This window comes from Sander lucioperca, chromosome 2 (assembly GCF_008315115.2).
Source record: "Sander lucioperca isolate FBNREF2018 chromosome 2, SLUC_FBN_1.2, whole genome shotgun sequence".
Taxonomy (NCBI): Eukaryota; Metazoa; Chordata; class Actinopteri; order Perciformes; family Percidae; genus Sander; species Sander lucioperca.
In genome coordinates this window covers 20,325,521-20,337,718 of record NC_050174.1, presented here as the reverse complement: position 1 = coordinate 20,337,718, position 12,198 = coordinate 20,325,521, and the positions used below count along the sequence as shown (strand labels likewise).

The window sequence follows — 12,198 nt, the reverse complement described above, 5'->3', positions numbered from 1 at the left end:
GGCCACATGTGAAAAAAATGTGTTGAGTTTAAAGTCAGCATTATTAAAGTCAGAATTCTAAGAAAAAGTCAAAATTCTGACTTATTCTCAGAATTCTGACTTTAAACTCAGAAGTCAATTTTTTGACGTGTGGCCCTAATCCTCTTTTGTAATTACCAAATACCTGCAGAACTAATGACATCCCATTGCGTATGCTGTCAAGTACCCAATGTCCACATGCTAACATGTTAAACTAGAAGATGGCAAACATACAGGGTTTCTGCCGGTTTCACCAAGTCACATTTAAGACCTTTATGAATGAAATTTAAGACCTATCTCGCGACATTAAAGAACAACGAACTGCAGAGTCACAAACGTACTTGCAAAGTAAATAAATGTATTCAAATTGAATAAAAGCTACTAATAATCTCTATACAATGAATTATATTTGGACGAGTGAAAGAACTACAACCCCATGGAATAAAAAAAAAAAAACATTTCAAGGAGCATTAGAGGTAATGTTACATGGACGTAGGAAAATTAAGACCTGTTTAAAATTATTTAGGACATAGAACACAATACTTCAGCAAATTTAAGACTTTTTAAGACCTAAAATTTAGATTTTGAAATTTTAGACTTTAGACCCCGGAGAAACCCTGGTATACCTGCTGAACACTGCATGTTAGCATGCTGAACAGCCCGGCCTCAAAGAGCTTCTGTATAGCTGTTGATAATCAAAGTGTCAACCTCAACTCTTGCAGACCATAAAGGCGATTCATATTAGTGACAAACAAGCCATACCACACCATAAGTGCAACAAAACAATGTCCCTGTGAAAAATTATGTAAAACATTTGTCCATGCACGTTGTTATAGATTTGGCTTTTTAAGACTTTACTTTCATTCAAGAATAAAAAGGAAAACAAAAAAGGCTTCTCAGATATATTGTAAGAATAACGACAAGCATCTTTGAACACTTTGATACTGTAGCGGAGAAGAAGCCACGGCAGCATGTACTAAAAAGAAAAAAAAAAAAAAATCTTTATTGTTATTGCTGAAAGTTAGACAGATCATTGCTGTAATCAGAGCACTGAGATTCTTCATTTGGTTTAGCAGAGAGGGAATGTAAAAAATTGTGATTGTCAGAGCCATTCCTTTTGGCGTCAGAGTGGATGGATCAATCCTGCTGGGTGATCATTTTCAACATCTGCAAGGCCATCGGCCCCTGGTCGGAGGGAATCTGGGACAACGGGAAAAGAAAATTCTACTCATTAATTCTTTTGCCGTTTGTATAACTAATATTACTTTTATGTAACTCATGTTGGAGGGTTTAAAGTCCTCATCGGTTTTCTAATAATAATAATTTGCACTCTCATTACTACATTGATTTATTGCATCGCTGCGTCTCCAAATGTTTGTCATCTGACAATCTATATTCACGACCTTCCACTTCTGCAATTTCTCAGTTGCTGCCGGAAATTTCGCCGTTTGTCCTTCTTTTCGGTCGGATGTCAGTGACCTTCCGCTATCTTTGTGTTGGAATTTTTTTTTTGTTAACTGCTCCTCAGATCTTTGCAGAGTAAATCCAGACAGCTAGCTAGACTATCTGTCCAATCTGAGTTTTCGGTTGCACGACTAAAACAACTTTTGAACGTACTCGTTCCACCAAAACAAGTTCCTTCCCGAGACTATTTTGCAGCGGCACCGGGGCTCCGTGCGGAGCTTAGCGCTGCCTATGATGATTGTGATTGGTTTAAAGAAATGCCAATGAACCAGAGCACGTTTTTCTCCCATCCCAGAATGCTGTGTGGACTAGCCAGACCCTCCTCCGCAGCGCTGTGGAGGAAGGTCTGGCAATGCGAGACTCACTATCTAACATAATGCTGCCATAGTGAATTATCTAAGTGAAGATCTATGCATCCCATATTCAAAAACCTCATTTCTACACATTTGTTGCATTTCGCCACCTCATGTGGTATAGGCCAACTTCAACTTTATTGTCCAAGGGAAATATATGTAACCCCCCCCAAACTGACTGAGTTAAACTGATTAGCTACAACACGCCCAAAGTTTTTTTTGACTGTGAAATTAAGTGTCCTGAGATAACTTATGATTTGATGCTATAAATAAAATTGAACTAAACGTACATACCAACAGGATGAACATTCCTGTGTGAAATATGTCATTTTAGTCAGAGTCTTACCATGTGTCCGGCTTTGAGGATCCAATAGAAGGAGAAGTTCTTATAAGTCTTGCAGAAAGCGCCAGTGACGCCTGGGGAGGTGGGGTCATCCACGGGGGTCCACCTCAGCTTGTTAAACCCAGGTAGCCCCTCCCACTTCAGCTTCTTCACCCACAGCTCCTGACCTGTGACAGGAAGTAGAGATCTATGTGACACAGCTCTTTCCCAAAGGAATTAAAGGTCCCATATCATGCTCATTTTCAGGTTCATACTTGTATTTTGGGTTTCTACTAGAACATGTTTACACGCCGTAATCTTCCAAAAACACATTATTTTTCTCATACTGTCCATCTGAATATACCTGTATTCACCCTTTGTCTGAAACGCTCCGTTTTAGCGCCTGTCTCTTTAAGCCCCCCTTTCCCGATAAAGCCCAGTCTGCTCCGATTGGTCAGCCTTTCGCATCTGCGCTCCGTAGTCCCTGCACAGTCATTGTAGCCAGGGAATGACTGTAACAGCATTGTAGCGCCACTTTGTACCCATTTATAGTATAGTTGTAGTCTCGCATTGCCAGACCTTCCTCCACAGCGCTGCGGAGGACGGTCTGGCTAGTCCACCCAGCATTCCGGGATGGGAGAGAAACGTGCTCTGCTTTATTGCCATTTTTTTTTTTTTAAACCAATCACAATTGTCTTGGGTGGCGCTAAGCACCGAATGGAGCCCCGGTGCCGCTGCAAAAATAGTCTCGAGGAGGAACTTGTTTTGGTGGAACGTGTACGTTTAAAAGTTGTTGTTTACCCTGCAGAGATCTGAGGAGCAGTTATGCCGCGTTCTATTTACCATGATACTCGTTTTTTACGAGGTCAAAGTCGTAAACACGCCCCCTGACCTCGTATTTACGAGCTTGGAACTTGTACAACCTCGCGGTAGCGCGAGTTCAAAATCCAACATGGCTGCCCCCTGTATCAACAGTTGTGAAAGCTGCAGTAACATAAAGTTATAAGCACTTTTGTCTTATTTGTGTCTCACTAAATCAGTCGTTCACACAGGAATGTCCAACTTCTATCTGTGGACATGTTACGTTGTTTGCATGCACAAAAACGGCGTAATGCGTTGTTATCAACTGGTATTGCTAACCGGGCTAGAGCTAATGAAAACAATGTAAATCCGACTTTTAAATAGAAAGCATTCAACTCGGGTATGACGTCATTCCCAGTTGGAGACATGGAAATCTCACTTTTTACAATATGGGACCTTTAAATATGTGAATGGGTTTACATCACTGCTGATAGAGCTGAACAGAAGGTAATGCACTGAGTAAGGTACCTATGGTGTCCACGATGAGATCCAGCTGTCCATTGTAGATGGTGACGTTGACTCCAGCGGTCAGCAGCTGGTCCACTATATCCACCACAGGCCTCATGAAGTCACCCGCCATGTAGCTGAACACGTTATCTGCCTGGCCTGGACACACAGGAGAGAGAGAACCATTTCAAACATTTGTATAGGTAAGGAAATGGTTTAGTTTTTTTTAAGATTTTTTGGCTTTTATTGATAGGACAGATTAAGACAGGAAAGTTGGAGAGAGAGAGAGGTGGGGGACATGCAGCAAAGGGCCGCACGTCGGAACCCAACCCGCGGCCGCTGCGACACGGACCGAGCCCCTGCACATGGGGGCGCACACTCAACCAGGTGAGCCAAGAGGATAGTCTTAAGAATGTCTGTCAAACTAAAACTGAAGGGACACAAATGTGGAGATAAATGTACCTCCCCATGTGACATTTTGGGGGATGATGCCCAGTTTCTTCCTGATTGGTCCATTCATCAGCTCACTCAGTGATTGGCTGTGGAGGGGTCGAATATGGCGGTGTGTCTGCAGAGCTGACCGAGAAAGAACATCGGTTAAAGCTTTCACATTTAGAGTCATGTAATGAACCATTCCATCAAACCCAATGAGCGGTTATTACCGATGAAGTCTCCTGCTACAGAGGTGCGTTTCTCATCCGAATCCTGGGTCAGGATGTTGTAGAAGTTCACTCCATTGGTGTTCTGACATAAAAGGAAAAGCAGGCCACATTAAACCACATGATGCACACTGGGCTGTAATGAAGGTGTGCAGCAAGGAAATTATAAATGCAATATGGAGAAAATTACAAACAGCGCAATCTGTTAACACATGTCACGATATTTATTTGAAATTCCATTGTAAGTTAACGGTATACACACTTGTGTAATTGATTTCTAAAGTTTAACGTTTTTTGTTAAAATAACTGAATTATGAGGAGCTTTTAAAAACATACAGGAAGTTTTTAACCAATAGTCTATATTTGGTGTGAATAAATACAGGCCAAATAGTCACAAAAATAAATCAAATAATTACTAAAAGGGATAGTTTGACATTTTGGGAAATAAACTTTTGATACCACTCTCATGTTTGTACAGTAAATATGATGCTAAAGCCAGGAGATGATAAGCTCCCTGTATACGAGAAAGTAGTCTATATCCACGAAGTTCCACTTCCAGGATTGCTCCGGTGCTGCAGGAATTTCCGCCGGATGCATGTCATTTCGACCAGATGTCCGTCACCTTCCACTTTCTTTGTGTTGGTGTTCTAAACTCTGGTGGATTTATGAGGACTATGGTTAACTGCTCCTCAGATCTCTGCAGGGTAAATCCAGACAGCTAGCTAGACTATCTGTCCAATCTGAGACACTTTCATATTTACATGTGATTTGTATAGTCACAGCGTTTACAAATAACAAGGTCACATGAGACACAGCCATCTTCTAACTGTATACAAACTGGGAACTATATTCTCAGAAGGCGAAGCACTGCTACTTCTGCTACTCGGGCGGAGTGATATTACTCCAAAACTGAGCAAACTCCAGGCAAACTCTGCTCCTCACCACGGGGCTTCTCAGGTGCTGCGAGCAAATCACTCCGCCCAAGTAGCAGAAATAGCAGTGCTTCGCCTTCTGAGAATTAGTTCGATTTTTCTAGTATGCATTTTGGGACTACAAATACAAAAATCTATCTGCTTGTTCAGGTACACATTCAGCCAGTTGGAACAGAAGAACACACCAACATAGGCCTGTTTAGTAAGCTATATGTGATGACCGCATTCCTACACTTATAAAATGCAATTCAATGTGGAAGTAATCCAAGTATTCAGAATACGTTACTCAGATTGAGTAACGTAACACGTTACAAATTACATTTTTGGGCATGTATTCTGTAATGGAATATGTTTTGAAAGTATCCTTCCCAACACTGCTTATTGGGAGCAGTAGGCTAGATGGAGCTGGTTACCTCCAGGATCTGTGCTAAGCTAGGCTAGCGGCGGGGGCGTCAGACAGAGTTACGATACGCACAGAGATGAGAAGGGTATGTATGGACTTATCTAACTCTGGGGGTTACTGTGAATAAGCTAAAGTCCTAATAAGTCAGCGTTAGTGAGACTAACGAGAAAGTGACCCTGTGGATCCTCCCGTGTTGTACCAACCTGCTCCACCACCGTTTCAGCCACAGACCACAGCTCTGTGGCTTTTTGAAACTGCTGCTGCTCCACAGCTTGCTTCACCGCCTCCGCTGCACTGCTGACGTCAGCCAGGCCATAATCATCCAGCAGCGACTGCACAGCAAAGGAGCCACGGTCAGATGGAAACTCAACACACCAGCTTCAGCACACACATTTGTGATATAAAACGTTTGCCTTACAGTAGTGTAGAGGTATGGTCCCCAGGTCATGACAGAGTCTGTGGATGAAGCAGAAGTTTTATCGATTATCAGTCTGGTGGAATGTATCCAACGTTCTTCCTATTGATCGGTGATTGGCTATTGGTTAAGTAATAACTACAATAAACTCCTGAACTCAGAACATTTCAGAAAAAAAAGTCCTTACCTTCCTCAGGTTAATGTTTAAAATTTGACCTCTTGATTGCCACAGAACAGTCTACAGACAGAAATCTGTTGTGAAGTCGACCCATCCCCCAAAATACCCTAAATTTCCACAAGCTATACAGTATTTCTCAATGAGAAGTGTGATACGAGTATGCATAGATTGATTACTTCCCATTCCTCAGCAAAAAGCAGCTGTTATTTTCCTACATGTCCAAGTCCACTGAATACATCTAAGGAACTGCTTTACAGTAGGAGGAAGGATTTCTACTGAAGACTACTGAGCGCTGCAGTAACTTTTACTCGTGCAGATGCTCTGCTGACATACATATTGCTAAAAAGTTTGAATGCCTTGCCAATGTGTAATGTAAATGGAATGTTGCTGTGATGTGCAGCATTCCAGTGGGGTTGTTTCTGATGAGCATGTACAAAGGTTGCGATGTTGGACTGACTGATACTGACCCAGTGGGGAAATCCAAGAGTCCCCAAGTGCCACACCAGCAAAGTTGCATTTCACTGTCCCTTGTGCTATGGCCTGGACAGACAAGAGACACAAACAATTATTTTACATTTACACGTTGACCTCTGAATATCTCAATGAGAAAATGTAGTTTGTTCTGAGGGAGACACAATATTCTCCAATGTCTTTACAACTCTTTCAATAGGAAGCATGGGCATCCAAATTACAATCACAACCATCAGAGGCCCCAATCCAGTTATGGTCATTGGCTTGCCGTGGCAAATTCAGGATTTACTGATGACATTTTGTGATTGTTTCTGAAGTAATAAATGGCTGGCTTCTGGAGCCCTACGCCCATACTGTTGACTGGAATTATAGAACAAGTAATTCAATCTTCTTTTAACACACAACTAAACATGATTACACTTTTATAAAAGCACAACAATAAAGTTTATTACTTCAATTCCAGAAAAAAACTTGTTGGCTTGCAAGAAAGTCATCACGCTGTTCTTCGGGTCAGTTTTTTATTTTTGCAGACTCATCAGTCATATGACAGCTGTAGGACATGGGGACTTTCCAATATCAGTGAGCTAACATGGAGCTGAAGGGGAAGTTGAAAAGAGAAGTAACATTCACCTTGGTGAGTTCCAAAGAGATAGCAGCTGCCATCTTTCCTCCGTACGACTCGGAGAAGATGTAGAAGGGGTTGCTCTGCAAACAATGACATAATAATTATAACAATATTTTGTAAAAGAATAAAAAGCCAGGGCTGAAATCATTACACTTAAGACTGAGAAGATGCTGTATTTATAGAAGAAAACAGGGCTTACCGGCTACACTAGGCTAGCAGGCTGAGATTAGCTAGCTAGGCAAGTTAGCTAACTTGTTAGCCATAACTAAAGCCCAGAATGTTCCTGTTTTCTATCAAATGGGGCATTCACTTTAAAAAAAAAAAAATAGGTTTGTTTAGACACAGTTACATCTAAAGAATGTCGTCTTTACTGTTTAAACTATTTAGCTACTTGTTCTTTATCCTTCCTGTGAGGGACGTTCACAGCTAGTCATGTTCTTCATTGCTCTGGTGTCCTTTAACTAAAATTTTAAACTTTAAATTAAAAAAAATATATAGCTAGCAAACATAAAGCAGGCTAGCCAGGCTGTTGTTGATTGGTCTCTATCAGACAATATTACGATAAACTACTATTTTAAATTTGCTTTAATTTATTTAATTTTCACTTTTATTTAACCTCAATATATCATGAGTGATACTGCAAATTGGGATTAAATTATTGGCCACATAAATTAAGGTGACCAGATTTCTGAGACAAAATCCGGGGACATTTTCAGCTCAGAAACGTAAATACTAGTGCTGTCAGTTAAAGAAGTTATTAACGGCGTTAACACAAACCCATTTTAAAAGGCGTCAATTTTTTTATCGCAAGATTAACGTTCTTTTTTGCCTAGCAAACTTTGTGGGGTTTTTTCACATGCTGTTGCAACAACTAGTAACGTTAGAAAAACTACACCACACCGGATCTAGCTAGACCAGAAACAAAAACACACTTGTTTGGGCTTGCGAGCCGGCCAAAGAGTAGTAGGCTAACGTTGTGAAGAAGTTGGTCATTTCATGGCGCAGATTAACACTTTTGCATGCACTATATCCGTGTCACTTTCTCATTGCCCCCCTAAAGGTCTGATCCTAGAATCGCCCCTGCTGCTACTTCATACTTGTACTCCACCTCAGAGGGAAATGTTGTAATGTTTACTGCACTACATTTATCTGACAGCTTTTGCTTTATTGCTTCAGGCTGGGCTTGTTTCTGCAACAGCTCATTGAGTATCGGATACAATTAAAACTATTGAGGAAATATTTCCTTTGACATTGGTCCAGTATTAAATGAGATCGCTGCAGTCGCCAATGGCGAAACAAGCTACAATGTAAGTTGATAGGACGTCATTTGTCCAGCTTGTATTTACGTTCATAAAAGTGCTCCTTTTGCCACTGACAGGCTCAGATTAATATTCTAAGTGTCTGACAACATTATGGAAATAATTTCTAAGGAGGTCGACCTTTCTGTTAAAGAACCAGATCCTTTTTTAAAACATAAAAAAAGTCCGCGAAATTGCGTTCGCTAAACCCACCAGACTCCAAGTCATTTTAGCATCGTAAAATGGGCATTCTAGAACATCTGAGCTCTGAGCAGCCCATGCTCTGGCTGTCTTGAGCCTGCGTGTGTAGGGTGCACGACTATACGTTTTTGGTCAATGTTTTCTTTCATTCCAATTTTGGGTCTGTCAGTCACAGTGAAAACCGGGGACAGGTCACCGAAACCGGGGACGTCTGGTCACCCTAACATAAATGTTTGAGGTGTCCCAATCTCACTGACAGCACATGATAAAAATCACCAATTCATGTCCCTCCAAAAATGGCAGTTCAATTAGCAGGAATATGTTTACACTTTTAGGCACGAGAACCCGAGCTGTGTTAGCCCCGACGATAATGCCAATAAAACAAAGCAGAGCCAACATGTTCTGTAGAGTAATATAATACATCATCCAGCTGACATACCTGGAACTCTGACATCTTTTTAAAGAAGTGCTGGAGCAGCACCAGCATGTCTGAGGCCACCGTGGCCACATCGGTAGCATAGCCGTCTGGCCTGTCAGTGTAGCTGAAGCCAGTGCCCACAGGGTTGTCTACAAATAACACACTGGCTGCCTGCACCTGAAAGAGCCAACACACAAAATATATCAGCATGTTATACTTGCCTTGATGAAGGCCTTAACGGCCGAAACGCGTTGCCTTGTTTTAATGATATAGCCAAGAATATAATAAAAGGCTTTTTAAACTTTACCCTCCTGAGTGCCTCAGTGTCCTTGAACCCTTATGTTAACCTGCATGTTTTCCTCCATTAAAAACATTGTTACACAATACCATCCTGAAAGTTACAAAAGCAATAGTCTGTGGCAAGGTGTGTATTCAAAGGACTGTAACATAGAGCTGGGCAATATACATCAATATCTTTTCTTTTTTTTTGTGGCTAGATATCATCTTACATTTTTGATATCGTAATATGACACAAGTGTTGTCTTTTCCTGGTTTTAAAGGCTACATTACAGTAAAGTGATTTAACTGACTGTTCTAGCCTTTCAATTTTTTGCCTCTACCCACTTAGTCATTATATCCACATTACTGATGACTATTTATCAAAAATCTAATGGAGTCGATATTTTATGAAAGCACCAATAGTCAACCCTACAATATTGCCGCAATAATCGACAGATTTGGTCAAATATATTGTGATATTTGATTTTCTCCATATCACCCAGCTCTGTTGCAACACACCCAATGCAGGAAATGACTCGACCAAAGTGAATCAGTCACAACTTTTCAACAAAGTTTAGCTCTTGCACTGCTCCAAAGCAGTGTTTTCTGATCACTAAACAGCAGGGGGGGGGGGGGGACAAAAGGCAGATTACTTTGCAACCTTCTTACCCAGCTCGTCTTTCTGGGCTCCAGATCCCTGTTCAAAGGTCCAATCTCCTCAAAGTTCCCAAAGCCACTTCCTGAGCCTCCTGGTCCACCCTGAAGACACAAACATCCTCATCATGCTCCAACAGCAGACAGACCTATTTAATACAGCAAACTTCATATATGTATTTAATGAGCGATTATTTATAGTATAGTTTAAGTATTATTGGAGAAATAATTGGAGACAATCCTAATTTTTTACCCAGATTTAAAGGGTTGGCTCCTACAGTTATAAACGCCTTACTTCATGAGCCAGTTCCTCCTCTGCAGATGAAAATAGAAGCAACGCTGCTGCTACTCATTCAGTCACACCGCCAATGCTTTTATTTTTATTTTTTAACCAGCTACCTTCCAATGTGTCACCCAGCTTGTTTAAACAGACCAGAGCAACGTCTGAGTGTGCTACCAAAAGCTTTGCTACAAAAGCTGTGTGTGAGTGACTGACAACCATTTATCATCATACCGTATTATTTCTGATGCAGCCATTTATTTACATATTCTTTTCATATTCTATGGTGTGAAATCAACTTGCGGAAACTTGCTTCGGTTAGTGTTTAAGTGCCGCACTTCCATAGTGTTGGGGGATCTTGTGACAGACAAGGCAGCAGAACATTACATACAGTATGAGAGACCATATAGCAGTGTTACTCATTGCACGGCTCGCGGATGACCGATTGATAAGCAGACATGGTATTTATGACTGGATGTAACTTTTGATACTTTGCGGTAAAAGTGGCTCTCCTATTGACTTTGTCCTATCAGTGTGGCTGATATAGTGAAGACCACTGCCCTATGGGTACCAAGAAAATACGTCCCAGAAGGCAACTTAACAGCATCTTTTGTTACACCCCCTGGCTGGTAAATACCCACGTCTGTCAAACTCTATGCACCCAGTTTGTAACAAAGGCTTTCGGCTCAGCCCAAGCAGAGATACTTAATAGATAATAGATATTTTGAGATTTTCACTAGTACTTTCCATGACTAATGAACTGATCTTGAAGTGCAAAAATCAGTGGGGTGCCCTCTTTAAGCTACTTTGCCACAATGGTGTAACTTTGACAATAATACAAGCAGACAGAGGGTTCACTGCAAAGAATAATAGCAAACTCATAAAAAGGTCAGTAGCCTAGAAATCTAGACGCACCCTAGCAGCGGCAAATGTAATTTTGCAGCCAGGGTCCAACATCTTGATGTGGGTCTGGCTTGTCAGACTAAAAGGTCAGTGTCAGTCTCTGCACACACAAAAAAAAAAAAAAAAAAAAAAAATCTAATCAATGGAATCCTGGAGCTTCCTGTAAGTTAGGGAAATAAACCTAAGACAAAGCAGGAGGCTTTGGAAAAGTGCATGAAAACTTGGTGTGGACTTCAAGTTGTCAGCAGAAATGAGTGGACCTGGTCATGTACAGCTATGTCCTACCTGCAGCCACATAACCAGAGGCCGGTTCTGGCTGTCAGTGTCAGCAGTGTACAGCCACCAGAACATGTGGGCCCCTTCCCTCACTTCCTCATAGGCCCAGACTTCTTTACCTGCCAGGGGACTGGAGAGTCCTAGGTAGGATACAATTACAATACATACACAGTTATACCTTGCTATTCAGTCACCGTATTGAAGTAATACGATATAGAAGTTAACAGAAGAAGTCAACGTTACTTTCGTTTTGCAGCCAGCTGAGTTAAGGCACGTTATGTCTGACTGTAACGTAGTCATGCTACAATACATTACACCTGTAATAAAGGCATTAACGTTACATACATAGACCATACCTGTATTGACGATGATAGCCAGTAAACACAACCAACTGCAGGATGATTCTGCCCGGCCCATTGTTACAGCGCGACTTTTTTTTGACGGATAGACGGCTCGGTTTGGATCGGCACGGCTTTATATTTATTGCTACTAGAAATCACATGACCACACGAGTGGTCAGCTGACCGGCGTAATGTTTTTTTTTTCTTTTTCATTTATTTTCTTAAAGTGTACTTTTAATGTGTTAGGAAATATAATGCAATGGGTACAGTAAATAATACAAACGAGGATTTTAACCCTTGTGTTGTCTTCCCGTCAACCTTGAAAAAAACACCTTTTTTTTCTCGACGTTTTTGACGCCTTTTTTTCACAGTTTGTTTTTGCTTTTTCCAACGTTTTAAA

At 41.1% G+C, this 12,198-nt stretch overlaps 1 protein-coding gene and 1 long non-coding RNA gene across 2 annotated transcripts; one reads left to right on the top strand and one right to left on the bottom strand.

Moving 5' to 3' along the window:
* The first annotated feature begins 968 nt into the window (after nucleotides 1–968).
* Nucleotides 969–7,435, top strand: LOC116063335. Its single transcript, XR_004108244.2, has 3 exons — nucleotides 969–1,119; nucleotides 6,046–6,053; nucleotides 7,425–7,435. It is a non-coding gene; the product is annotated as an uncharacterized LOC116063335 (long non-coding RNA).
* Nucleotides 1,005–12,047, bottom strand: scpep1 (serine carboxypeptidase 1). The gene is made up of 13 exons (XM_031318181.2): nucleotides 11,814–12,047; nucleotides 11,467–11,597; nucleotides 10,014–10,103; nucleotides 9,087–9,242; nucleotides 7,154–7,228; nucleotides 6,520–6,592; nucleotides 5,878–5,915; nucleotides 5,663–5,791; nucleotides 4,128–4,209; nucleotides 3,928–4,041; nucleotides 3,487–3,624; nucleotides 2,182–2,345; nucleotides 1,005–1,218 (listed from the first exon to the last, which is right to left on the bottom strand). The coding sequence occupies exons 1-13, from the start codon at nucleotides 11,872–11,874 to the stop codon at nucleotides 1,156–1,158; spliced, it is 1,314 nt and encodes a 437-aa protein (XP_031174041.1). The 5' UTR covers nucleotides 11,875–12,047; the 3' UTR covers nucleotides 1,005–1,155.
* Nucleotides 12,048–12,198: the final 151 nt, after the last annotated feature.